The 27876-nt window shown below is 30.6% G+C and overlaps 3 protein-coding genes across 11 annotated transcripts; 1 reads left to right on the top strand and 2 right to left on the bottom strand.

Moving 5' to 3' along the window:
• Nucleotides 1-1032: 1032 nt before the first annotated feature.
• LOC113858110 ((R,S)-reticuline 7-O-methyltransferase-like) lies at nt 1033-17945 on the bottom strand. 5 transcript variants are annotated; one of them, XM_027490575.1, is made up of 6 exons: nt 17387-17871; nt 17223-17268; nt 17101-17132; nt 16180-16230; nt 9882-10646; nt 9093-9644 (listed from the first exon to the last, which is right to left on the bottom strand). In XM_027490575.1, the coding sequence occupies exons 5-6, from the start codon at nt 10587-10589 to the stop codon at nt 9345-9347; spliced, it is 1008 nt and encodes a 335-aa protein (XP_027346376.1). In that variant the 5' UTR covers nt 10590-10646; nt 16180-16230; nt 17101-17132; nt 17223-17268; nt 17387-17871; the 3' UTR covers nt 9093-9344. The 5 variants fall into 5 exon arrangements, 4 of the variants coding, with proteins under 4 accessions (XP_027346374.1, XP_027346376.1, XP_027346377.1 ...); XM_027490576.1 differs by lacking the exons at nt 17101-17132; nt 17223-17268 and having other exon boundaries at nt 16180-16209; nt 17627-17646; nt 17766-17795; XR_003503333.1 differs by lacking the exons at nt 16180-16230; nt 17101-17132; nt 17223-17268; nt 17387-17871 and adding exons at nt 1033-1045; nt 15262-15843 and having other exon boundaries at nt 9236-9644.
• Nucleotides 2161-7432, bottom strand: LOC113858112 (ELMO domain-containing protein A). 5 transcript variants are annotated; one of them, XM_027490583.1, is made up of 10 exons: nt 7293-7432; nt 6049-6151; nt 5278-5381; nt 4737-4805; nt 4435-4550; nt 3823-3877; nt 3571-3691; nt 3355-3402; nt 3144-3238; nt 2161-2516 (listed from the first exon to the last, which is right to left on the bottom strand). In XM_027490583.1, the coding sequence occupies exons 3-10, from the start codon at nt 5371-5373 to the stop codon at nt 2418-2420; spliced, it is 699 nt and encodes a 232-aa protein (XP_027346384.1). In that variant the 5' UTR covers nt 5374-5381; nt 6049-6151; nt 7293-7432; the 3' UTR covers nt 2161-2417. The 5 variants fall into 5 exon arrangements, with proteins under 5 accessions (XP_027346384.1, XP_027346386.1, XP_027346385.1 ...); XM_027490585.1 differs by lacking the exon at nt 7293-7432 and adding an exon at nt 6959-7198; XM_027490584.1 differs by lacking the exon at nt 7293-7432 and adding an exon at nt 6860-6969.
• Nucleotides 17946-22963: 5018 nt separating the features above from the next.
• Nucleotides 22964-23543, top strand: LOC113860067. Its single transcript, XM_027492693.1, has one exon. The coding sequence runs from the start codon at nt 23028-23030 to the stop codon at nt 23364-23366; it is 339 nt and encodes a 112-aa protein (XP_027348494.1). The 5' UTR covers nt 22964-23027; the 3' UTR covers nt 23367-23543.
• Nucleotides 23544-27876: the final 4333 nt, after the last annotated feature.

Here is a 27876-nt window from a genome sequence, read left to right as displayed (position 1 = left end):
GTCACTTGAAAGTGCTAGTTAAAAGAAGTGCTAAGAAGGTCAATGCCTCATTAACAATAATAAATTGAACTTAAATAAATCAATCACCAGGGTCAATGCCCGCATTCAAAGATATGAAAGACCATGCCCATTACACGTTTGAAAGTAATGCAATTGTCATTTCTACTCAATTTAAATAACAATCTTTTTAATACACGTTTGAGAATACACAAATAATTTATGTATGTTAAATTTTTATTAGAAATAGTAATATATTAAAAAAGTCAATACATAAATAACATTATATGTTATATTTTTTAATAAATTTTAATTTTTTTTTCTTATGTGTCCTTAAACACATATTAAAAAAATTGCTTAAATTATTTCAGAAAATATATATAAAATAAATCAGGGTCGAAACAAATTTGAAAAATATTTCCTAAAATTATAATAAAAATTTACTTCATCTAAAACTAATGTTTAAAATTGAATTTTGATGTTAAAACTTGTCAATTTAATCTTTAATTTTAGCAACTATAAATTATTTTGATCTTTGACTTTGATTATTAGCAATTACTTTGATCCATGATTTTCGTGTATATTAATCAATTTAAGTCCCCTTGAAAATAAAATTTAAAAACCAAATAGATGTTAGTTATCAAATTTAGGAATGAAATAAATTGATTGAATAATGGTAATAACTAAATTGACCATTTGATTGATGTGTTGATTTCAGAGTAAATTGACTGATACTTGTCAAAGTTAGAAAACATTTTTGTTTATTTAAATGTCAAGGATTGAGTTGATTGCTTATACCAATTTTATGAATTAAATATTGAATAAAACTTATGTACATTGTTTAAATTATTTTTAATATTGTTCTTTAATTGACATTTTATTCTAATGACTCATGTAATAAGTCAACATTAAAGGTCCATTTTGATTATCAAAGTAAATTTTAGATCATAATTAAATAATAGCATTAAAAACATCTGATATGTTGTACCTAAATTTTATCAATTAACGTTTTACTCGATTTTTTTGTTTAAATTCCAAAAGGGTTTGTCTAGTGTGCTCACAACCAAATGAGGCTGGCAATGGCAAGATATTCATCCCTCTTGTAGGCTGTTCTGGTGGGGAGTATGTCATTCCAAAGTCGCCAAATAAAATTCTTCATAATGTTAGATAATAAAAAATCATACTTTGATGACTTAACAAGTTAAAATGTTATATAAAAGAGTTATGAATATAATTTATCGTTAACCTGTTAAGGTCAAACTTTTTATTATCTAACACATAGGAACTGAAATTTTCCAATTTTTTTTCAGATCACCTAACCCTGATGGCTAGACTTGTGTTACATCAATTCATCCCATGGCAATTGAGTACTGATGCACAATCTTCTTGAATCCAGAAAAAGTTAAATGAATCAATTTTTTTTATAAAATAAAATTAATTATACTCTTAATTTAAAAAAAATTTAAATGAAGGAGCATTTAAAATGTTAAGCTCTATAAGTTAATTTTAAATTATGAAAAAAATCCTAATTCCTTCTGTCTCCTTATTTTTTATTTTTTTGCTTATTCTCTTACAAGTACTCATTGAAATATTTATCTTGACTCGTAATCAGTTTGTTTAGCTAAAATTATGTAACTGCTCCTTTGATTTGGATTGTTTTCATTGCAGGACACTGTCCAATGCATTCAAAAAGAAAAGGAAAAGGAGAAAACAAAGTCCTCCTTCCAATTCTCCGTTTGTTAGCCTTCAAAAGTCTAAACAAGCGAACTATAAATATTTTTTTGAGAGCTTCATTAAAAGAAATTATACTATAAGGATGTAAAGAATATTTAGCCTTAAAATACATATGTTTCTTTAAAAGAATACAATGATAAAGTGAATTAATTAATTCCAATAATTTTTAAACTGGTCATTGTAAAGGTTTTTAACTAGTAGAACAAGGCAACAACAATTTGTTAAATACTTGTTACTGTCAAACCAAATTAACCGATTTCTACCTTAATCATTGACAAAAGATGCAGCTAAGAGTGTGTTAAAAAGTGGTGTGCACAAGTGAATCAACTTTTGTATCGCAAATGCTCCTTCTAACCCACCAATATTTTATCTTCAAGATTTTAATCAAATTGATTTTTTATTTCTAATTTTCTTTTGCACTAATGGGTCCTCACTTCTCATCTCTTTTCTCTCAGGATTAAAGAAATTCCAACTGTAGTTTCAAAATGCATCTCAAAATGAACCTTCAATGTCATTAGCTCATTTTCCAAGTGTCTGCTGTAAAGAACTTCAAAGGGGCATCATACAAATTCATCCTGAAGAGGAGTAAATCCCTGCAATTCATTGAGGAGAGACATTGTAATGGAATTGTCTGCAATACTAAGAAAATTGTGCCACTTGGAATTTGTTGTTTAAGAGTTAAGCTTCTAGTACAACAGATTATAAGCAGGCAGATCTTGTATTTTGTTTATGTCTTCTAAGGATAGCTCTCTCTCCAATTGTATCCGTGTTGCTTGTAGAACCTCCTAGTTGAAGCCATGGAATAATTTCCAGGTCAGTACATTGCAAAAGTTGAAAAGACCAAACAAGATATACTGTGTGTTTCAGATAGTCATTAGTCAAGCAGTTTCTGAAAAAGGAAGAAAAAATTTAGAAAGGATCTTCTGAATGCCAATTTTAAGTGAAAAGTTCTCACACACTCCAGTTATAATTTTGGTTCATTATTATGTTCCAACTTTTTCCAAAGCTTGTTCTCTCTGTTCTAAGAAAATGGGACCATAAATAATGTCCTTGTGCCATATCAGAAAGGCAAAACTTAGGTTCAGTTCCTTAAGTGCTGTTTACCAATCAAAATTAGAGTTTCATCTCAGTTGAAAATTTGCAGTTAATATTGTTCCAGATTACCAAGGTGAAACTTTAATTTTGATTAGTAAATAGCACCTGAGGAACTGTAAAATTTTGTTCTAACAGAAAATAAAGTTATCTTGATGTAAGGAAATATGACCATAAATAAGATATCGAAATTATATTGTAAAAGGTTGCCTTAGTATCAAAGTCCTTGCAATTTCAAAACTCTAATATAACTTTTTTAATTGGTGGCCTATGAAGGAAAGTCATGGAGATGCAGAGAACACAGGGAAGAGGAAGAATACATTAAAATCCATGTAGGAAGCATGCATAGCCAGCCATTGTGCATCCATCATCTCAAAAGCTATACAGTATAAAATATCGAATGCTTCTTCATTTTCTGCAGTAAGATGCCAGGGAATTGTGAGCATTTGCAGGATTGAAACATCAAAAAGCAACTGGGATTGGTCAAATATATGCAGGCATTTGACAGGGAGAGGTTATGATGTACCACACCTCCTAATAACTTGACAAAATTCATGCCTGGAGGACATCGAGGCTTTACTGTACACACACCCACACACCAAAAAAAAAAAAATTCAGGGAAAAAGTTAATGGACTGTACTTTGCATTTCTCACTTGGTGATAGGCAAATATTTACAAGTGCCTAAAGGTCAACCTATCAAGCAGAATCAAAGGAATGATTAATGCAATTTGAAATTGTACACCAACCTGAACATAAATCCAACATCTGTATCAACATATATGATATATTAATGCCAGCAACAGCAAATGGATATTCCCATGTTGCTCTTTCTCCTTCTTTCTTCAGCAAAAGCCTGTGAAAAGATGCCTTCAATTGAATTTCCATAAAATTAGTAAGAACTCGTCTTTTCTGCCAAGTTAAATATCAAACTAAAATGAGAGGACATAAGGCAGATCAAGTTCTTTCAGATGTGCAGAATGGAAGAAACAATTGCATACCGGAAATTTCCTTGCAAAATACAGCAGATTTTCAAGGGAAATGAAGCCACATCCCCTGAGAAAAGCAGGATATATATCATACACAATACCTTTGAATAGAAAATTTTTAGGTAATGAAAAAGTGAAACATTAATGCCACTCTCTTTTAAGTCTGTATGAACAAGTGTTTTCATATATTATGCACTTACTAATATGAAACTATCAAGTCACCATATTAATGAGTTTGAGATCCTCTATAAAGATATTGAAAGAATCTGTATATTTATTCTCTTTCTTATCATGTCCTTGTGAGTTTGTGGCACAAGCAGCACATTGATCTTCACCAAAATATTTCATGGCCAGAGTTTAATCTGTAGTTCTTATCTAATAAAATTGATATATGAAAAGGATCTTCAAATTTCTGTAAAATAAAATTGTTGGGTCTAATTCTCTCCCAAAATTTTTTAAAAAATAAATGTGAGAAAAAAATAATGAAGTTATATGCTACTATAAACCTTAACTGCACCACAAGTCTACAATGACACTATATTCATAACATCTAATCAGAAGATTTTCCGCATAGGAAGAGTGACCAAAATGTCATGTGAGCCTCATTAAAACATATCTGTGTACCTAAAGTCCGTCGATGGATTAGGACCTTGCCATCCCATATCTTTCCATTGGTCCGATATCAAGCCATTTAGAGAAACATTAGGAAAGGAACAATCCCATAAAGCTCTCAGTGATTCCTATAGAAAGTTAATGATATTGTTAGTGGTATGAACATAACAACTCAAAAGTTGAAAGTATTCCTAAACTACAGGATAAAATATATCTGCCTATGAACCAGAAATGAAGCTTGAATTTTCCAAAAACAAGATGAAGTATTGATAAACAAGGAAGAAGCAAAATAGCTCCATGAAAAACAGAAGTACTTGATGATCAGGGCAAGTCTCATCATAAGGCACTTGCAGTCGTTCTTGAAGCCTTTGAAGTCTTTCCTCCTGACATAAACATGAAAACAAAATAAGCTCACTGAGTCCCTAATAACACGAAGAAACTAGTACGCATAATTGCAAATTTTGATTTCCTATCAAGTAATAAAATTAAATTGTTACCCTAAAAGAATTATATGTCTTTCAGCTATTATCTGGTACAATATAAACAATCATATTATGACACCATCACTGTTCTGCACAAGTCCACCAAAAGGTAGGTCCTGGAGAAATCCTTTCCCCTAGAGAAGGAAAGGTGGAGGGGGATGGGCAAAAGGACAAGTGCATTACCAGATTTGAACCTGTGCATTCTTCTTACATGTCCCACAAAGGGTTGTTCATACATTGATGGAACATGGAAGACCATATAAATATAATTATTCAAAAAGTTCAATACGAAGGTAAGTCACAAGTGGCTAAAGAAAGATACACAAAATCAGAAGAATAGTTCAACAAATCACTAACTTCTTTTCTCCTTTACCTCAATTGGACTCAAAGGATAGTCAACAAACTTGTCATTTCTTTTAGTGTTTGTGCGGTGAAAGAGTCCTCCTATCCATGATCGTGATCCAACCATAGCATTAGCTACATGTAACAAAATATGGGTCAACACAGAAGAGATTTTGGATGATAAATACAATACTATAAGACAGAATCATCAATTTGAAGTACTGTTAAGTCATGTTAGAGACTTTTGACATACTAAATTTCAGAACTGAAATATTTTCTTCTAATACATCTGCAAATTGTCTGTGCTTTGCAAGGAAGTTCAAGAGAAATAAGAAGTGAATATTGGATGGGACTAAACAAGCAAAGAAGCTCATTTTCCTCTGCTTGAAAGGAAGAGCTACACAACATGTCGAAATCTCACACGTCTCAATGTTTATAGGCTTACAGAGAAAAAACTTTGAAGTTAAAAGAAGGGATACTTTATTTTTATATATAGCGTTGAATTACGAAGAATGTTCCCGAAAGAAACTGCCAAACTCAACTTAATGCTTACTGATAGGACTAACTAGGCACCTAAATCACCATATTTAGAAGGATAATGACCGTATTAAAGCATGAAAAGCAGATAATTTATGTATTTTATTGGAACTGTTAGAAATTTCTCACAATGTGCAGAAACCATCCAATTTGTCATTGGCTCATAACATCAATCAGTTAACATGTTAAGATATTGATATAGAAAAGAGGTACAAAAGTGTAAAGAAGCAGAATGGCAGAGATCAAGAGAAAAAAATCTACTCACTAAAACATTGAGTCAACTGAGATATTAAGTGAGTGGAATTAGGTGTCCATTCCAACTCTTCATCTTCCTTTCTACGTCTCCAATAAATCTCATCCTCGTCAACCTGCATTTCAATTTTAAATGCATCCTTTTAGCATAAGGAAAATATGAATAACTTCTTGTGAATCTGCTATTGACAAACTTCAATTTCATGCAGTTAGTTGAATGAATCATAGTATGTTATCTTGAAGTGCATAGATCAATGGGTCAGGAAGTAAAGGAAGAAATTTAGTTTTAGTATTTTACTAAGATATAAGAGATCCTTCAAGTTCCAGGAGCTGTACAATGAAAAGGAGAAATAACTAGACAAGAGACTATTGAACTAAATTGCGGACAACATCACTGTCAAGACCAAGAACTTACGGAAAAACAAATTGCATGTTAACACAACCAAGATATGGCAATTTACTTAAATGCATTATAGCGTTATAAAAAGAGACGGTTTCTAAGGATTTGATATTTCATTAGTTCCTTTCTAGATTCCTACATTATCAGCATCTTTCCTAAGGCAAATTTTCAGATATGGAGGTTAGGAGAGAGAGAGAGAGAGAGAGATGAGAAAACAATGTTGAATTTACTCTGTGAAGAGACGAACAAGATGGAAAACAACGTTTACGCTTCCTCAATCTCATGAGGGTGCAATCAGGCACAAGGGTCTTTCAACCTTTTTTCTTTAACCAAAAGCAAAAGGGAAAAAAAATTTCATTTTTGAAAGAAATGGGAGACTTATGATTGCACTCAATTCATGCTCTTCTCCTATAATTAAACCTACCCATCATTCCAATTCTGTTTATCCGCTGATTTCACCTGTAGCAATTACTAGAGAGAGATAAAAAAAAACAAAGTGCCAATATATAATTGAAGGCCAAACCTGAAAAATAAAGACATGATAACACGTTGAAATAGAAGGACAACATTAACAAAGTGATGAAAGGGATCTCTCTTTTTGCTTAACTTTATGCTGTAAAGAAGTTAGTGATGAAAAAGAAGATTTGAAAAGTGGGGGTGGGTGTCTCTGCTCTGCCTAGCATTGATTTTTGCTTTTCTAGCCCACCAACTTTTTAATACAAGACAAACATGATATCCGTTTGTCCTATCAAAGGCTTAGATATATAGAGAACAGGTAAAGCATAGGAACAAAGACATGTAATGTAATATAATGCAATGGAATATATTGATAGATATAATAATAATAAAAAGAGTACCTGCTATGCTATGTTATGGTATGGTATCTGAGAAGAGATGTCAGTGGTGTGTTGTTGTTGGTACTTGGTGGTATTGATGTCTGAAAAGAGCCACTAGGACAGTAGAGGGAAGTGGTAGGGCCAGAAAGAAGATGGAACATGGGAAGCGGAAAAATGGCATTTTGTTTGAGATTGAGTTTTGCATTGAGGAGGGGGTCTTTTGATGGTTTGTTTTTTCTGTCTGTTATGTGGCTTTGGATGCCATACATTTTCCCTATTGCTAGCCTATACCGTAGTTCTCGGTGCTGCCCAAAGTAATTATCTTCTGTGGTTCTTTTTTGTGATGATCGTGTCCAAATATTAGTTTGGTTATTTATGTGTTTTCAGTTTGGGAAAGGATTGAGATCTTAATTACTAGGAAATTCATGCTAATATGACACTTATGAATTATTCTTTCGAGATGGAATAAAGATTGTATTATAATTTGGATAACAAATGCCAAGGGCAATTTCTATTCTGAAGAATTCACCTATATTCACGTGTATGTGCAATTGCTTATACAGTAACATCCTTATTTTAAGGACAGTGCATGTACCTGATCCAACCTACCTTAAGGTTGACTGATGACTACTAATGGGTAGACTTGTGAAACTCTCTATCCAGAAGCCCAGCCCTAATGGCTCAGGGTTAGCATCGGCCAAGTAGACATTCATTGCTGTCCACATACAAAAAAAATAATAACAAAAGTCACGTTCATTAATTACTGATTTTTTGTGACTCGTTTTAAAGATTAAAAAATTTGTGAACCGTTTTGTACTTCTTAATCTAAAGGCTAGATAATAAGACCTGGAAAAGGCTATAATATGATAAATGGGTACTATTTAATATAAAACGTTCAAGTTCTAATTTGGAGTTTAAAAATTGGTTGTATTACTCGATTAATGTTATCTGTAGAACCTAGGGTAGGATTAATAGTATCCAAATTCACATTTTCTTATAAAACACGCAAGGAGAAGTGCTTTAAAACTTTTTAAAATTTGACTCATGCACATACTCATAATTTATCGAAGTAAATAACATTGGACTGAGAAATCTTTCTTGAGTCCAAGCCATTGTTATTAAATTCAATTCATTTGTCAAATCAATTAACAGATAGATAGATATAAATAAAGTGATAACATATATATGAAATTAGAAAAAAAAATATTTTTTTGTTTCGTATTTGATAATCTCTTTATTTGTGTGGGAAAGAGAAGAGTGAGTCTCCATACTTAAACTTCTTGAAAAAAAAAAAAAAACAACATCGAAATTATTGGTTTTCATCATCCTCTATTCATTATTAATATTCCATACAGGTTTTCACCCCTTGGTGCTTTTGGCTACTCTAGACTGAAATCACCTTTCCATCTTTGTTCTGTCTAGAACACTCAAGATTATGCATCTAAATAATACTACCACAAAATCTATGGTTAATAACGGGTGTAAGAGAAACTTCTCGATAAAATTTTCAAGATAAATGAGTAGAGTTATAAACACTGCCTATAGAAAGCACTAGAACATAATAGAGGCAAGCACCACTTATAAATAGGCAACGATATGCTTCACACAAATCACAAGTGAAGCAAGCCTTTCCTCATCAAACAAAACTATATTTCCCTAATCCAATAACCTTTCTTTAATTTTTCTACAAAACCAACAGTTGCTTCAAGAGTTTTCCAGTATTTTGTGGTCTATTATTCATTATCGTCTGTGTCCATCATGTAGTAATCGACATGGAAATAGCCAACAGAGTGAAGAGAAAAGAAAAGGAGAAAGGAAGAAAATGTTAAACACCAAATCTAATTCATTAACAGCAATAGATTCTTCAGTACAATCACACACCACTCATTACTTGATGGAACATGTATAGTCCACAAATCCAAGCATTATTAGGTGGTGGGCGTTTTATTCAAAATATGACACACCTATAGGCTGCATAACGCCTTGGAAAGCAACAGCACAAGAAGAGAATATCGCTGCTGATAATATTACTAATAATAATAACACAAACAACACATCACATGCAGTGAGAGTTCAGACTGGAAAAGCCTCAATGATGGATGGCAAAGCATTAATCTTGATGATGTTGTATCGAGCGAATCCAGTTTCTTTAAATAGCCACTTCCAATTCTCCTCAGTCCTCTCTTTGCCACCAGCATTGTGTGCAAGAAGCATCATGTCAAATGCAATGCCGACGTCAGTAAATAGTTCATTCCCTTCGGGTCGCAGCACATGGTCCACAATTATCACCTTTCCGGTCTTCTCCGGTATTGCCTTCCTGCAGTTCTTTAAAATCTTTATGCAGTGTTCATCGCTCCAGTCATGAAGAATCCACTGCATTCACCCCAAAGAAAATGTTGAATCCTTTAACTTAATATATGAAATTTCACAGTCATTTATACCCACATCGACACGGGGACATGCTAGGAACTTGACATATTTTTAACTGTCTCCTTATTGGTTAAACAAAACATATACGGTCTTAGAAAACTTTAACATGTTAAAAATATTTCATGCTAGCATTTCTCACCGATTTTGAAAAGACATGATACGAGATCGAGTTTGGCATACCTTCATGTAAATAGCATCAGCACTAGGAATGGACTGGAACATGTCGCCTCCTACATGGGTGATTCCATCATAGTTAGGTGCAGTGGCAACAACATGAGGCAAATCAAAGTTAATGCCTTTGATGTGGGGATAGGCTCTGACAATCTCAGAGAGTGACCCTCCAAGACCACCTCCTACATCAACCAAAGACTTAATCTTGTTAAACCCATCTTTGTATCCATTGATAACAGCCTTGGACACAACCCTGGCAGTGCACACCATGCCCTCATTGAACAACCTGTTATATTCAGGATCCAAACCAGTCATATCAAATTGCTCATGTCCATGGCACCTAAAGAAAGCAGTGCCATTTTTCGTTCCTTCTCTAATAATGTCACTAATATAGTGAGCAGGGCTTATGTGAATTGGGTGGTTCTCTAACAGCAACATGGGTGATAAGGTCATTTTTGTGTCCCTTAGGATCCATTTAGAAGCACGTGTCAAGCCATAAAGGGTTTCTCCATTCTCTGACTTCTCTGCACTGAAGATCTTTCTACGCACCATCACTCTCATCACTCTCTCCAGCAGAGAGGTATCTGGGGAGGGTGCATCTTCTATGTTCTCCACAATTTTTGACAAGGATAGTGGTTTACCATAACGGTCTATTATGTCAGCTATACGCAACTCCACAACGCTTTTCAAGGCCACAGAGTCGGTGAAGCTTGTCATGTACTTCCATATTTCAACTTGCCCAAGCAATGAATCTTCCTCTTCCTTGGTTAGGCCCTGATTGGATACACAGACAAATGAGACCACAACAATATAAACATTAATGTTCACAGTAGAAAAGGATTTAATATTGTTATGTGAGCCCAAATGAACAAAATGAACGTGTTGTCTCAAATAATATGCAGCAGCGCGAAAGTTGCATGTATTGAGAACAATTTCATAGTATACCTTTTTTAATATTGAACATGCATGGGTGTTTGATATGTCACATTATTATTATTTTTTATGCCATTGAAATAGAAATGAAGCATTACATATGGAATGGTTATTTTTGTCCATTTCCGGTTGTGTCAATAAAGTAATTAGCAGAAAGATGTATTAAAAAGAAGTAATAATCCTTAACCTCCTTTTTTATTACGTGTCCACTAGAAGAATATATAATCTGCTATGCATGGATTGGCGTATTCTGTGCCACGTACTGCCATGGGGAATATTAGTGTCCCCATTAACATTAATGAATTAAATGCACAACACTTTAAAGTAGAGATCGAGCAGATCAAATGGCATATTTAAGCTGTAAGTGCCTTAAGATGTATTTGATGATACATATTTTCTCAATAATTTAATAACACTATAATTAAATTAAATTAAATTACCAAAAATGATCTATCATTTAATTATTTAATTATATTAAATCATACTATAATTATCTGTTGTAACATTTGATGATGGGTCAAAACTGTGATAAAGAAATTGAATTTCCTCCTTGAATTATCAAAGGGTTGAGTTCTAGTCCATGCGAAGTTCAGAATTTATCATCATACTACATATTTATCAGTTGTAACATTATTTAAAAATTAATTATGAAAATAATTATTCAACAAAAAGTACGGACTATGTAATAGAACAGTTGAAAATTCAACAAGTTTCAAAGATAAAAAAAACAATTATCTTTGGTTCTGAATATTACTAATAGAAAATAGAGGCGGAAAAGGGTTAGCAAATTAAAAATCTTGCATAAATTGGTAGTATGATAATTGCTTAAGAAAAACACATTTACAACAAAATTAATTTAAAACATATTTTAAACAATTATTTTAAAATTGGTTTCATCGAACCTATAAGAGCAAAAAGTGAGAAAATTCTTGAGTAGTTTGATGTACACAAATTCTAAAACTCAATATTGGTTGTATGATGATTGTGTCTAGGATTCATCATTATCATCAAGATGAGTGTGTGTATTCTGACGGGAAAACCGCCAAGAGTCCAAGATTGTGTGAAAGCATAACCAGTTAAAAGCAAAGAACAAAATAAGTAGTCATTCCTAAGTTATTTCATTTTTTGGTCTGATTCCTAAGTTACTATAAGACAAGCTATTGAATCCAATTCTAGTATTACACTCACGAAGTAATATAATATAAAGTTGCATGTGGTTAAATACGAAGGGATGAAGGGTGGAGTTTTTACGATGATATTGCCATATCCAATTGACCTCCAGCTTCGCTTCATTTTGAAAGAAAAGTAAAGCTTTACATTATTTAAGCATTAGCATGATAAAGTGAAAGAAAATTTTAAGGTTTTTTACTCATTTATATGTGAAAAAGGGATCTACATTTTTAAATACGAATAAATTGGAAATGTTAAAAAATATGGTTCAATCAGATAAAAATAATAATATTAAATATTTAAATATAATAGTTTGGCGGCATAAAAATAAAATAAACTAAAATTAATTAGGGGATGTCCCTCTAAATCATGCCTTCAGAAACTTCCAAACCTTTCCGAAAATAGAAGGCCAATAAATATTAATAACTGTATTGTGCATTATTACTAAACTGTGTTGTTTTCAAAGGAGTTTTTATAGTTAATGATCACCAATGTTATTTATTTCTTTGAAGGAATAATATACGAATCACTCATCTATTTTTTTCTTCTTGTGTAAATTATATTTTTATCCTCCACATTAGTCATTTTTGTGAGTTTGCTTTATTTTGGATTAAAATAAACACTATTTTACTAACTTGTATTTGTTCAAAAATGAATTCAATATGCATATATCATAGTTTTTAAAATCGAAGCAAATCAGACTGGTTAAGAATCAGTCAAGTTATCATTCAACACAATCTAAGAAATCAATAAAACAACAAACTCATTCAAAACAATAAAAAAAATTATTAAAACTGATTTGAACAAACTTTAAACATTATTCAAAAATATTTTTTAAATAAATATAAATCATATTAAATTATTATTATTTTTCTTTAGATAGCATATATTTTCTAAAAAAAATTTTAAGTTGAGTAAAACTATTATATTTAATACTGATGCAAATTCAAAATAAATAGTTTCATACTAATTGATTAAATAGTATGTAAATTATTATTATTATTTTTATTTTATAAAATATATAGTATAATTTCCAAGTTAGTTTAATATTTTACTTAACTTAATTTTTTATATATTTATAATCATCAGTTTTAAAAACATCGATGTATATGCTCCATTATTATCCAAGCTTGATTTCGAGCTACAATCCAGCTTAACTCCGGAGAAATAGTAATTTTAAACTATGTAGGGAAACCAATAGACAGTTTTCATCAAAATGTAAAACAAACAGTTTTTCATGTAAAAATATTAACCTTTATCCTATCATTTTTTTTTTCCTTCTCCTCGTTCAAATCCGTATTGATCATTCTATTCCCTATAAATATATAAGCGAGTTGTTATCATTCTTAATTTGATAATTTTTACTTATAACATTTAATAAACTTTAATTAATACTAAAAATGTATTAAAAAGGGTTTCCAACTTTATAGTGGGGAGTTAATTAACCATAAGATAATTCGCCTTCTTTTTTTTTTTGGGATAACCATGAGGTACTTTGGTTGAATATAGGCATGAAAAATCACTGGGAAACGTCTAAACAAGAGAACCCATTGTTCAAGTCATTGCCATAGGTCCACCCAAAAAAAAAAATTCACTATTATGTAGAAACATTGTGCTTGTTTGAGGATCTATTAGTTTAGTTTTTTTAAAAAATGATTTTTTTGTGATAAATTTTTTCAAAATTTGTTTTTTAAAATTACTATTTTAAATTATGAAAAAATAACTGAAACTAATATAAAAAAACATAATTATTATGAATATTTTTAAACGACTTCTTAATAAAAAAATATTTTCTAAGCTTGATAAAAAAAAATCCTCAAAATTACTTCTTTTGAAAAATTGATATTGTGATAATTTTTTTTAAATTGGTTTTGAAAATCACTATTTTTAAATTTTCAGAAAAACTGAAACAGATTTTAGAAGAAAAAAAAAACTATTATCAATATTTTAAGCATGTCTTTCGAGTAAAAATAATTTTCTTGAAGTTTGAAGAGAAGTCACTTTATTATAAAGATTCACTCAAAGTTGCTTCTCTTTTAAAGAAAATCATTCAGCAATTTTTTCACCATAAGTTATTTAAAAATAAAATAAGTTAATTGAGTCACATATTAACTAAGTTATTGGCAGTCGTTATACAGTTGTACTTTACGTGAAAACGTAACAATACTGTTAAAAGTACATGTAAACATCCAAAACCAATACTTGACACACTAAATATTCCCTGCATGAAAGAATTTTTTGCAATCACCAATATCAGCTCAATGGTGCCTCCTACGGATTGCAATCACAGTTCGAAAAAGTTTTCCATTTCCGGAAGAGTTTCTCAAAGTCCTTATTCTCTCTAAGTCATAGCGAGAGAAGTATAGAACCCGAACTGGGGAAGGCAGGGTAGTACCGGTCCAGTGGCCACAAAACCAAACTGGAATGAAGAGTAACAAATCTCATATATTCAAAATTTAGATCACTAATTAATTAACAAAGTTTTCATATCATGCCAAGAAATTAATCAATTTAAAATATAAAGAACCTAAAACGACTTTTAGATATGCATCAATGCATGCTAATTGTCACAAATACAAAGAAAGATGGCAAGCACATTCCATTATGCCTTAGCTTTTACCTATCCTTTTGACATTAACCTTGTCTATCAAATACCCTCCAGTATTTTAATGACCTACTAAACTAGCTCCATTAGAAATCAGGACAGATATATGGTTCCTTCAACAAGAATCATCAAAATGACTCTTAATTTTTAAAATTGATGCATATTATGTATCGATCCATGGATGGTTTTGGGTCAGTATCCAATGAAGACAATGCCTTAAAAAGCCATAGCAAATACCGCTATCTTTTCCTATAAAACGTAAGATGCACATATTGGAACAATAATTAACCTAAAATACTGATAGCAGCTGACATGGTATTTGACTGACTTCATTATACTAAATGCAAATCTTATGGGGCTTTCTAGTGAGCCCACTTTGCAATCTCTTGGTTTGGGGTAATTAATATATTGTTTATGAAATATAAATCAAATAATAAATAAGGTTGACAGATATATAATAAAGAGTGTATACTCTACGAAACTACATAATCAGACAAGCACATATATGTTCAACATGATTATTAAATGTGTGTTTAGTTCAGCTGATTTTGAAGAAACAATCGCTTGCTTCTGTCAATTTTCTAGGACAACTTTTAAAAAATAAGCGACAAATAATCATTTCCAAACATGTATTAAAATTATTTGACTGTTAACCATGCAGTGTGCTGTATTTCTACGCACCTTGAAGTCCAAAGGTGGGGAGTGCTTGGAAAGAACAGTCTCCATGTTCAGTGGAATTTTATACAAAGAATGGGAAGTTTGAACTGCGTGCTCAGTGAAGGAAGCCTCTTTCTTTTACTTACAACTAGCAGTTCATTCAGTGGGTGTTGAACTGAATTGGCTTGGAAATGAATGGTTAATAAAGATGATAAGGCAGCATGACGCGTGTGGTTGATTATAGAAGTTGTATATACGAATTGATAAGGTTTCAGGCAGTGTGTGGTTGAGACTCGCAGCACAGATTTCCGTGATCGTGCAATTGAATTATTGAGCATATGTGATGCAATGTGATGGATGAGTGTGTGGTGCAGATCAGAACCAATAAAGTTTGTGTTCTAATTTAGAACAATATAATTGGTGTTGTAAGGACACCTAAACTATGTTGTTTAGCTTTCATGAATTTGAACCACACTTTATACGATCTCTGCCATGATTATACATATAGAAAGTGACTCAGTCCAATGCCACTCTTCTATTGTAAAGTTTTAAAATAAACATAAATTATTGTTAGATTATGACACCAGTTTATCATACATAGAGTTTAAAAATAACCAGCATTATTGATATAGATTATGCCATACTCTACTATGCAGTTTTGAAATAAACATTATTATTGATAGATTATGCCACTCATCTATCATTCAGTTTTAAAAATAAACATTATTATTGGTAGATTGTGCCACTTGCCTATCATATAGTTTTGAAATAAGTATCGTTATTGCTAGATTATGCCACCCATGTATCATTCAGTTTTAAAATAAACATTATTCTTGATAGATTATAATCCCCCTAATCTTCCTTCATTTGTTCTCTACTAAGCTATGGGAGCATGTCTTAACAAAAGAAGAAATTGATCAGCATCCATAGTTAAAGACAAACCTGGGGGTCACACCTTCAATTCTGAACCACCTGAATTTTGACACGTTAGAACTACAACACATATATACAAACGTAGGCCTCAAATAATTGTAAAAAAAATTGGTCTTTCTGCAATGATGTTAACAGAAATAGATACCCATGGCCAATGCAATCCATACACCGAAGCGCAACGATGAATAAGACTTTTCATGTCATTTAGTGCGTTTTGTTTTTTATGATAAAAGTTGAAGTGTAAGGAATGTATGTAGTCAATACAACACTAATTTCTCAACCTTATGCATTATGGGCCAGTTTGTGTAATTGCGTCTAACATTTTTCTGTGTTTGAAATAAAAAAAAAAAGGTAAACCTTCGAATCAAAGTGAATATGAAATCTAGATTGGGCCAACCAAGGCCCGGTCCACCCCAGCCTAGCCCAGCATATTACTTTCGATGTTCAAAACCCAATCAGATTATATCATCGGAAGGATATGGCCTGTTACTAACAGGGCCTTTGGATTTGGATTGTCACTTTAACATAAGCAAGATCCAACCATGCGGTTTTGAGACCCAAAAAAGAAAATAGGTAAATAACATATGGTTTGAATGCTATGCGTATCAGTATCTGAAAAGGGATTGTTTCGCAGAAAGTCGAATATCCTGAAAAACTTCATAAATCAGAAAACAAATGAAAGAAGAAAGTAGTTCAAATGAAATAAAATTTATAAGAACTACCACCAGCACAAAACAAGAAGATTGATGTAAATGATCTCAATAAAATAAAAATAATTTTAACTTGTAATTCTCCACTCCTGCTATATGTGTGTATAGTTTCATCGCAAATCTCAACCTCGGTGAACTTTTAACTATAATTAGTATTTTACTTTCTCAATTGGGGATAATAATTTATATAGATAAACAAAGGGAATAATAGTTCATATACCCTTCCATATCCACTGTCATGTAAGTATGCAACTACGAGTCAAAAAGAAAAAAGAAAAAAAGAAAAACTGAAAGGTGTTTCATACGTAAGATCCCGGACAACCATGTCATGATAGAATGCACCAACATGTTACATACACACTGCACCTAGGATCACAGAAAACAAACACTATACAAGGGAAGAAAACAGAGAATCAGAAGAGAAAGTAAACAGATCATGAACTATGTATAAGAAGAATCAGTGTTAGATTTATGCACTTCAAGAAAACTGGTAGTTAGCAAAGTACCTTTGGTATTTGACCAACAATAGCATCAGCTAGTGCCACCAAACATGGAGAAATCATATTAAAAAAATTAACAAATAAATAAACACTAATAAGATTCCAAAAAGATAACCACCACCCAGATTCAAGAACACGAAAAAATCTGAACCTCAGAACAGGAAGGGTGATGAGGGTGATATCTTGATCAACAAAGACAAGGGCAGAAGAAAAAGCATTTGAGATAACTTGGCCTGCATTCAATACCTGAAGACCGTGGTGACCATCTAAAAGTAATTTACATGAGCATCAAATATGATGGGTGTGAACTGTGAAGTACAATAAAATAATAATCAAGAAAAAATTAGAAACTAGCACTGGTGTTTTAGGCTTGAAGGACACATACCCATAAAGCTAAAAATAAAAATAAAAGAACGAGAGAACAACACAAGTTGTTAACCATAATTTGAAGAGCAACGAACCAACGAAAAGGAATTGAAACCAAGAGGATAGTTCAATACAGCTGTAACGTAATGTACAATTGAAAACATGCAATAAGATGTTGAAAGGTTTCATTTTAGGATCCACGCCAGCATGCGTTGTCAAGTTGAGTTATAATTGGACGTGTCCAGGTTGTACGAGAAGATAAGATATCTTTGAAGCCAATCTTACCGTCTAAGATGGTCTTTGCGTCATGTCATCAATCATCAGCTTCACATTCACGCGTGAGATCAGAGCCACAAGATCCATGTTGTGCCCATACGGAATTGAACTCTTTTTTTCCTTTCTAATTCTTTCAATTAAAGATACATTATTTTTTTAAAAATATTACATTTATTAATCCTTATTGTTGATGACATTTGCCTAAAATACTATGTTACTTATTGTCTAAAAATGCTTCTTCTTGTGCTATGATTAGATAAATATCACGTTATTTTAAGATCCTTTTTTTTAACAATAAAATTCATCAAAACTAAAATTAATAAAAATATTATAACACTATAGTCAAATTTAATTATATATTTAATTTTTTTTGTTTAAATTATGTGTAATTATGGTCTTTTATTTTTTAGTTAATTATTTTTTATTTTTGAAATTATGTAAAGTTAGTCCCTCTATTGATTTTCCTGTACGTAGGACTCAAATTCTTGGAAGTTGCGATGGAGTTGAAATATAAAATAATTTGCAAATTTAGAAGTAAGAAATTTAATTGAAAGATTTTAGAGTACATGAGGATTTTAAGTTATTTTATTTTATTTTTTGTTAATCTTAAGGAGAACAACTAATTAAAAAATATTTATGATATTTTTATAACTTTGATATAATGAAAATATAATTCTTTTAAGAAATTATTTATAAATGTCCTTAACAAAATCCTAAACTTAAAACCAGGGTGATGGTTGACAAAACGCAGGAAGACAAAGTGGATAGCCCACTTGAGAGGCTTGAAGGATAAATTGGGCAATCCAAATGTGAAGGACAAATCAGGTAGTCCAATTTGGGCATTCGGAAGGCATTGGTCGTTTGAGAAATGGATAGATACAGCTTAAAGTTGGCGAATGCTGACATATGATATATACCAACAAATATATATATACACACTAAGATAACCAATAAGTCATTTTTCAATAAATTCAAAATACCCACTTTACCCTTCTAAGAATCAGCATAACGTTTCTAGAATATAGAACCGATGAAATGAACTCAAATTATCTCCTAGAACAACGCTCCCAGTCCCAAATTCCCAAAACAATATATATAATTTTCAGAAACAAATATTTTACTTTAAAATTCGATAACATAATAAAACAGAAAATGAATTTATACTTTTCAAATTTTATCAATAAAAATAAAATATTTTATCAAAAAGTTAAATAAATAGTGAAATAAGAAGAATAAAATTAGAATAAGAAAGGAACACACAAATATTGAGTAAAAATAAAATCTTCTTCTTAGTCGGTATACTGAATGTTCGATCAGAGGTGTGCGAGGAATCAATGATGGTGCTATGATAAAGAATGAAGAGATTCATTAATGGCAAAGGCCAAGGAAAGAACACACAAAAGTTACGAACCAAACAATGGAATAAAACGGGAAGCAACTCGTTTTGACGTTTTCTAATGGGCAGAAAAAGATTAGCTGAAAAGTGGGTTCTAAACTTTTGATTTTAGTTAATAAAATGTAATACTATTATAGAAATTTTAAATCCCTCAAGAGTCACTTATACATACGTGTGCGAGTGAGGTTCGTTGGATCAAAAAGTCAGTTTAACTAATTAATTAACACTAACTAATTGTATAAATAAGATTTAGAGTTCTAAATGATTTATTAGTAAATTGTTGTATTAAGTGATATTGGTTATGGGAAATTATATTGACTTAAATAAGAAGAGTTGTTATAGATACAATAAAGTTAATTTTTTCTATATCTTTTGATACAAATTTATATTTTAAAATACAAATAATAATAAATATTATTATATTATAAAATGACTATTATTAATTATTACTATTATTGTTATAATTATTATTCATTTCTACTTAGCAGCGAAGTACCTAGTAATTATTGCTATTATTATCATTAATTTTAGTATTATTATTATTATATAGTTAACATGATTTTATGTTACTACCGATGAGTATTATTATTACCATTGTATCTATCATAATAATTATAATTGTTATAGCATCATTGTTAACATTGTCATATTTGTCGTTAACTTTGTTTTTATTACCACAAATTTATTATTGATATTATAATTATTTATTATGTATCGTTTATTCTATTATCCCATCATCAAATAAGTGTAAATTAAGTAAAAAGTAATTTATATTATCCAAGTTTAAAAATTAAAACTAAAAATTATAAAATTAATTTTTTAAATTTTAGAAAAATTCAAAACTTAAAACTAACAACGACTAAATATGGTTAAACATGAAATGTTCAAAATTTAAACAATTTGAAAAAATAAATTTAAAAATGATCAGGGTTAAACATCTATTATGTGCTTTATAAACTCGAATGCCTTCAAATTTTCACTTGAATCGTTAGAAAAAATCTATTGCTGAACACACGTCACATCTTCAAATCGTAAGTTCTTTGAATCATCAGTAAATGTAGTATTTTAAAATTCACTCACAGAGTCTGTTCGTGATTTTGTCGGATAGAAACTAAGGAACTCTTTGAAAAATTAATCTCTCACACTTAAAAGAATATTTGTCACACCATCAATTACACACAATTAATACCTTATATTTAATATCATTAAACTCAATGCATTTGTCTTCTTTTAAACATTTTGAGATATTATTTTTATAACTTAGTATAGAAAAATTCCAAACAAAATAATGATCCAAACAATTATAAAAATAAAATCATTCATAGTTTTTGTTTAAAATTAACATTACTCTTACCATTTATCAGATTATTTGCTATTAGGCTTCGTATGCCCATAGGCTACCCCATTTTGGTGATGGAAGTAGACAAATTGCAGAAAATATTTTTCTTGCTTTTGTCGAAAGTTTAATAGGTAACTTTTTTTGGGGTGAAATTGTTTAATAGTTAAACAGAGATAGTTAATGACAATATTAATATGGATGGAGTAATTAATAATGACTCCTTTCTTCTAGAAATTAAAGAAAAGAAATAAAGCACAAAATCAATTCAAAGCATTCTCTGTACTCTTCGAACAGAAAATTAAACATTGTGAAAACAAATAAAAACGCAAAAATGTCATCTTCAGCCAATATCGATATTAATTATTATGGTCTGGTCAATGGTCAACAATAGTGGCTCGCTCGAATCTTCTTTTACCCTGTTACTATTCTTTATGACGTCGGCTTGCGGTTCAATCTCATAAGCTAAAATAAGATGGTATATTATTATTATTATTAAGGATAAATTTATACATAATTCATGAAAAAAATTTATAACTTGTTAAAATAAGTTCATTTTAAATTTTTAATAAATTTTATTATTAAAATTATAATATAAATTATTATTTTAAAATTTTGTTGGATAAATATTTAAATACACTCTAAATTAAGAAGTGATTTTTTTTATTAAAATTAATATTTACACTTAACTTGTGACTTAGTTTTGTAATTTTTCCAGACTATTTGATATTATTTCGTGAAATTCCGAGAGATGGATATCACGGACGCCTGTGTGCGCGCGTGTGAGAGGGAGGAATACGCGAGTATGATTAATAAAATAATTAATAGTATTAGATCCCATGAACAGTGCACAATTTTGATATCAAATTAACTGATATTTAAATTAAATGTAAAATTTTAAGTTTTAATATTAAAGTAATCTAAAATAAGTATTCTTAGTTAAAAATGTTTTGGAGCATATATAATAAACGAGACTTTAATTGTAAATTGTCTTATTTATCAAAATCATTAGTTTTTATAATTTTAACTTAAAAATTATATTCACAATATAATTTAATTAATTAAAAAATATATTTATTACACTAACAATGCACCAAAATTAAACTTATAAAATAAAGTGATGATAAAAAACCTTCCTAACATTTAAAAAAATGGCATTTACCAACAAATAAATTAGATTATTAATGCCTTAAAAATTTTGAAAGATTATACTAACAAATAATGTATTATATAAACAATTTTGAATGTTTATAGTACTAGTATCTAAAGTCTATATCAAACATGTGACTAATTTAGATTAAATTATTATAAAAATTGTTTTCTCTAAATTTTTGATACAACTGGTATTAAACATACTTTTAAAATATATTTTTTAATTTTTATACATTATTTATATATGTTTAAAATATTACATTATTAATTAATTAAATTATATGATTATGTAGTTTTAAAATTAATTATTGTAAAAAGTTAATAATTTTTATTGATATAACAATTTATGATTAAGTAACAGTATAAGTAAAAAAAATGTTGTGAATGCATTTTAATTAAATTATTTTATTATTATATAAAAGTTTGAGAAAAATTCTTTTAAATAATATGCATTAAATGTTTTATCAATTTTATTAAAATTATTTTTAAATATTGATTTTAAGTATATACAAATAATAATTTTTTAATTCTAAAAAATTGATTTAAGTAGAGTAAGAAAATGTCTCGTGTTTGACATCACATGTTCAAAATTCTACTAAATTCAATGGCTTTCTCTCTTTCTCTCTCTTAAAGTGTGACACTTTCCCTAAAAATTTTATAAAAAGAGTAATAATTTTTATTAAAAATATTTAATAATATTATTGATATAATAAACATTTATGATCTCCTTACTTGATGTTAACATTTTTCATGTTTCATTTGTAACGTAATAAAAAACTAGGTTATTAATTATGTACCACGTGCACAACCACCTACGACGAGCACTAAATCATATAAAAACCATATTCTGTCAAATCTTAATTACATCTCACCTGTTACCATTTACCATGACCATGGAAGTGCGCACGCCAACTACGAAAAACGAACGAAATAACGGTCAACAGTCAACACCCTTTAACACGACTCTACACAAAGTATCAAACAATCGAAACCTGCTTCTGACAGAGAAGGGTTGGCTATAAAGTAAAGAACACTTCGAAATTTCGAGCACAAACCTTAATCAAAAACTGTGTCTGTGTTTGTTTGCACCTTGTGTGCGAGTGTGTGAGTTCTTTGTCGACATGAGCACACTCGTCCGCAACACCACCCTCACTTTCAGCCGCAGATCAAGATATGAGCTTCTGGGTCTTCAAACCAAAGATAAGATGCTCAAATCCATCAGTTATAGACGCAGAAGGGCCAAGCAAAGGCAAATCTTTCTCACAACCTACAAACTTTCTTCCTTGGATAATACTTTTGGAGAGCCCAAAAGGCCCAAACTCAAGAAGGTTGCTGTTAAGGTCAAGAAAATTGTAGCTTCAGTTTTGATGTTTATGCGAACCGGTTCTTTTAGATCGTGCTATTCTAGGTCTGCTATTTCTGCCACCTCTTCACCATCGCCAAATAGGAAGATCTTTTAGGATGATTTTATTTCTCTCTTGCCTGTGTTCTTGAGTATATTTAGGTGGTTGATGATGAGAGCTTGAGAATGATTATCAAATAAAATATTGTGTATATAATGCTTAATCTAATGTCTACTTCGCTACTCCACTACTTTCACCACTTGCTATAACTAGCTATCAGATAAATAACATGCCCTGTTTCAAATTTCATTCCTTTTAGCATTCATGATTATATTAGATGTTATTTCGTTTCAAATAGTAGTTTTTTGCCCTGCAATATTAATTTTTTAGGGTTTATCATCCGGTGGTTGAAAAGGGTTAAATAGAAAAGAAAGAGGTTTGAAGGTAGAGTGAATTCTGATCACCCTTGTGTAAAAATCAAATTACATCAGCTGAATTGTCCAAATTTTATTTGAGGTCCTTCGAGGTCATTTTAATATTTTCATTTTGCTTATTCGAAATCTCTGAATTTTCTTGTTTGTAATTTCTAATTTAGATGATTTTAAATCGTAAGTGTAAATTAATAAAATCTGACTTCATTTCAACACAGTTGCAATAAATACTTTAACATTTGCATTGGGTAAAAAGAAATTAGTTATATAGGAAATGACAGAAGCCAAAGGTGGCTGAGCTGCTTATACATTGTAATTGAGAGATGAAGCGCCAAAATCGGAATGGTTTCGCCTCTCATAAATTGGAAATAGTATTACTAATGATGGGGCGGCCAGTGGTCAAAGTGGTTGACAAGAACTAAATGATGATGATGGTGACTCCTACCACTATGCTTCATTAATGGCCGCCGTGGTAGGAGTTCTGGCCATCGCAATAGTAATAGGTGAGCGTCGTGGAGGCTTTTTTTACTTTATGGTTTTTATTTTAAAATTACAAAAATATGAGTTTGTTTTTAATTACCTAAACATGAAAAGATTTTAAAAATCGCTAATAACATTTTTTTATTAAAAATTATCAATGACGATATTTCAAATATTTTATTATTTTAAAAATTATTATTAGCTAGTTTTAATTTTTTTAAAATTATTAATTATGATTTTTTAATAATTTATAAATTTTTACCAATTTTAAAAACTTTTTCATATTTTAAATTTTTTTTCAAAACGCTATATAAATATATATTATTTCTAAATACTATATATAAAAAATTAATTCCAGTCTTAAAAGATGCAAGAGAAGTTTAATATTTTTTATGATTAAAAATAAAAAAATAATTATATACTTATTAAGAGGTAATTGTCAATATTAAGTTTTAAAATTTTTAACAAGATTAATTTTTAATTTTGTAATAGTTTTAAAATTTGTGTTCTTTTATATAAAACAGCTGTGAGTTAAAATACCTCCTCATATGTACTTGTTGGTTACATATTAAATTCAAATTGTTGTTGTTTCTATTAAAGTTCTTTGTTGACACATTCTTTAAGAAATTTTTTTATTAAAAATTATATTCAAATTATTAAAAATTATAAAAAAAAAAGTGTGATATTACAGTTTTTCTTAAAAAATGTTAGAAACTGGTAAATATTTTTATTTTTCTTATGATTTTATTAAGTAAAGCACTGAGTTTTGATTTTAACAATAATTAATTGTATCAAACTCATGTTATTAATGTATTAGTAAAACAAATTCAAGTGACTTTTGTAACATTATAGAAAAATAACAGTTTTGTTAATTTTAATCATTATATTAAATTTACACATTTATAAATAATAAATTATAAAAAAAATATAATATTTGTTATATTTTTTAAAAGAATTAATAATTTCTACTGTATTAAACATTGAGCAAAAGAGTTTTGTTGCTCGTACTAATTAAAGTTTACCACTTTTAATTACTTATATTAAATTGCCATTATTTCCGTATATTAGATTAATTTGAAACTTCTACGATTTAATTTGTAACATGACCAATGTCCTACAAAAACAGTTAGAGGTGGAGTGGAGCAGTTATTGAAGGACGCCACTACTCACTCTTTTCTCGTAGGTTGTCTGTTTCAACTTTCAACTCAACACTCTCCTCAACCTACGAATAAATATGATATAACCTCCACGAAATTGGACCCAACTGTCATATTCATTCAGTTATATCTTCCTTTAACTTCTTCTCACTCTTCATCTTTCTTCTCCTTATTAATGTAGACATGTTTGGCATCTTCTTTGGGTGGTCAAAAGCTTCAAAATGGTAACTAAGATTTTTATTTTTGAGATTCTTTCGTCTAGCTATAAAAACCACGTTTAACTTCAATCTTTTTATTCTTAATTATGTTGCAGCAAGAGGGTGATCAAAAGAGCACGTTGCAGGCTTGTACTACTGAAGAATAAGAGGCAGGTAATAGCAACGCAACTGCGCAAAGACTTGGCTGAGCTAATGCAGAATGGCCATGATGAAACTGCTATTATGAGGGTATGTAAATATGCTTCACCTGCTTATGAATAACATGCATATCCATTCGTTATGTACACATGCATGTGCTTCTAAATCTTGTAGAGAGGACTTGGTTCTTGGTTCTAGTATATACTGCACTGTAACTAATAATATTGCATATGCCTTTCATCCTGTTCATAAAACCTTGTTTTCATCTACAATATCTACAAATTGCAGAAATTAGTAAACTAAAGGTCACAGTATCCTGAATTATTAGTTATTAAACTTGTTATCTCATCCACTAGGATAAGGCTTTTGTTGTTGTTGTATCCATCAATGTTACTATTGAGCATAAGTAATTTCCAGTTTCAAGCCTTATATTGCAGTTAATTCCCTTAAAATTTCAGGTTAAGCATCTCATTCAAGATGAAAGCCTAGTTGCTGCGTATGATTTGTTAGATCACTTCTTTGAATTTATCCTTAAAAAACTTTCATATATCCGAAGGCACAAGTATGGCTTCGTACATATCTTGATGAATCAAAATAAATGTCATTGTCACACCCCTAATAAATTTTTTTTATGCTTCAACTTGCCAAATCCAGGGACTGTCCACCTGATATTGACGAAGCAGTATCTAGTCTTATATTCGCTTCTGCAAGATGTGGTGATTTTCCTGAGCTCTACATCATTAGGAAGCTCTTTGGACAGCGTTATGGTGAGGACTTTGCAAATGCAGCTGTGGAGCTATTTCCTGGGAATCTTGTTAGCAAAAAGGTTTTTTACTTTATTGTGCAAAACAACTATAAGCAATTCCACTTTTCTTAATGTATGTATACATATTCATGAAGTTTCAAAATCACAGTTAATCGAGAATCTCTCAGTAATGTCTCTCCCGGATGATGAGAAGTATAGAGTGGTCGATAATATAGCTAGGGACAACTGCCTCCAACCAGAGGTATATATAATCAGCTATAAAAATTGTTTTCAGGGTCAATGTGATAATATATTGTGGTCTATCTTATTTACTAATACCAAATATTTATGTTCAATAATGTTGTACAGGAGAAGGAACATGAAGGGAATCAATTATTGGAAAGTGATGCCCAAATAAATTACACAAACGCAGAATCTAAAATACTCCCTTCAGAGGTTGAAGAGATAGAAAGAGGTATCACATGTGTTGGTTCAGCCATCTCAAAGCCAAGTGACTCTTTCTCTCTGCCAGAATCTACCTTAACTGAAACTTCTGCATTAGTGTGTTCTACCCAACAGTATCCCCCTTCCCCATGCCTGGCATATCCCATGCAAAATAAAATTGAAAAAGAAGACTTTCCTGATTTGCAAAACAAAGAGGAAATAATGGCTTTGGTTCCCTCCTCAGAAAGAGTTAGTTTGCTTCCACATTCTGAAGCAATGGTAGATTATGTTGATGACATTGAGGAATCTCAGCTTCTTGTATCAAAAGGTGGTTCCTGCCAAGACCAAAGGCAATTACTCGGTTGTGATAACAGTGATATTGATGAAGATGAATCAAGCAGTGAGAGATCAAGCATAAGGGGCTTAAGAAAGAGCTATCAGACACCTAAGCAAAGATTGAGAAGAAGATCAGTTTTACTTGAAAGCCAAGCCCTAATGGAAAACGGATGCATACTACATTGTCAAAAGCCACGCAAGAATCAAGAGTATGGTACTCAATGCAGCAAAATGGGAAAGAAGCATCTAGTTGAAGGAATACCACGATCAAATTATCCCCAGAAGAGACCAAAGCAACACACCTCCTGTGAAAAGGAAAATTGTATAAGCCAAGGTAGTTCTAAGAGGGCTTTCAACCTTGACTTGAGTGACTGCAGCTTGGACCATCCTTGTTATTGTTGCGTTTACTATGCTCAAGAATGTTGCGATGAGTTATCAATAGGGACAAAGAAAGGGATCAAAGATGCACCAATTCAACAAAGAGTTTTGCTTGGGGAATTTTGTCATTGCCTTCCCCTTTGCCTCGATGAATCAAACAAGGGAATGGAATTAGCAACCATTCCTAAGAAACTAATTAGAGAAAGTTACAGTGGTGCAGCAGGGTATCATTTACTCACCTACCCAGATTACCATCTAAGTAAACCAAACAATGAAATCAAAGGAAACACGTCCAAGTCC

Source organism: Abrus precatorius, unplaced genomic scaffold, assembly GCF_003935025.1.
Source record: "Abrus precatorius isolate BTA unplaced genomic scaffold, Abrus_2018 Scaffold2, whole genome shotgun sequence".
Taxonomy (NCBI): Eukaryota; Viridiplantae; Streptophyta; class Magnoliopsida; order Fabales; family Fabaceae; genus Abrus; species Abrus precatorius.
Note: the sequence above shows the minus strand (reverse complement) of the source record. Positions and strands in the feature narration are given on the sequence as shown.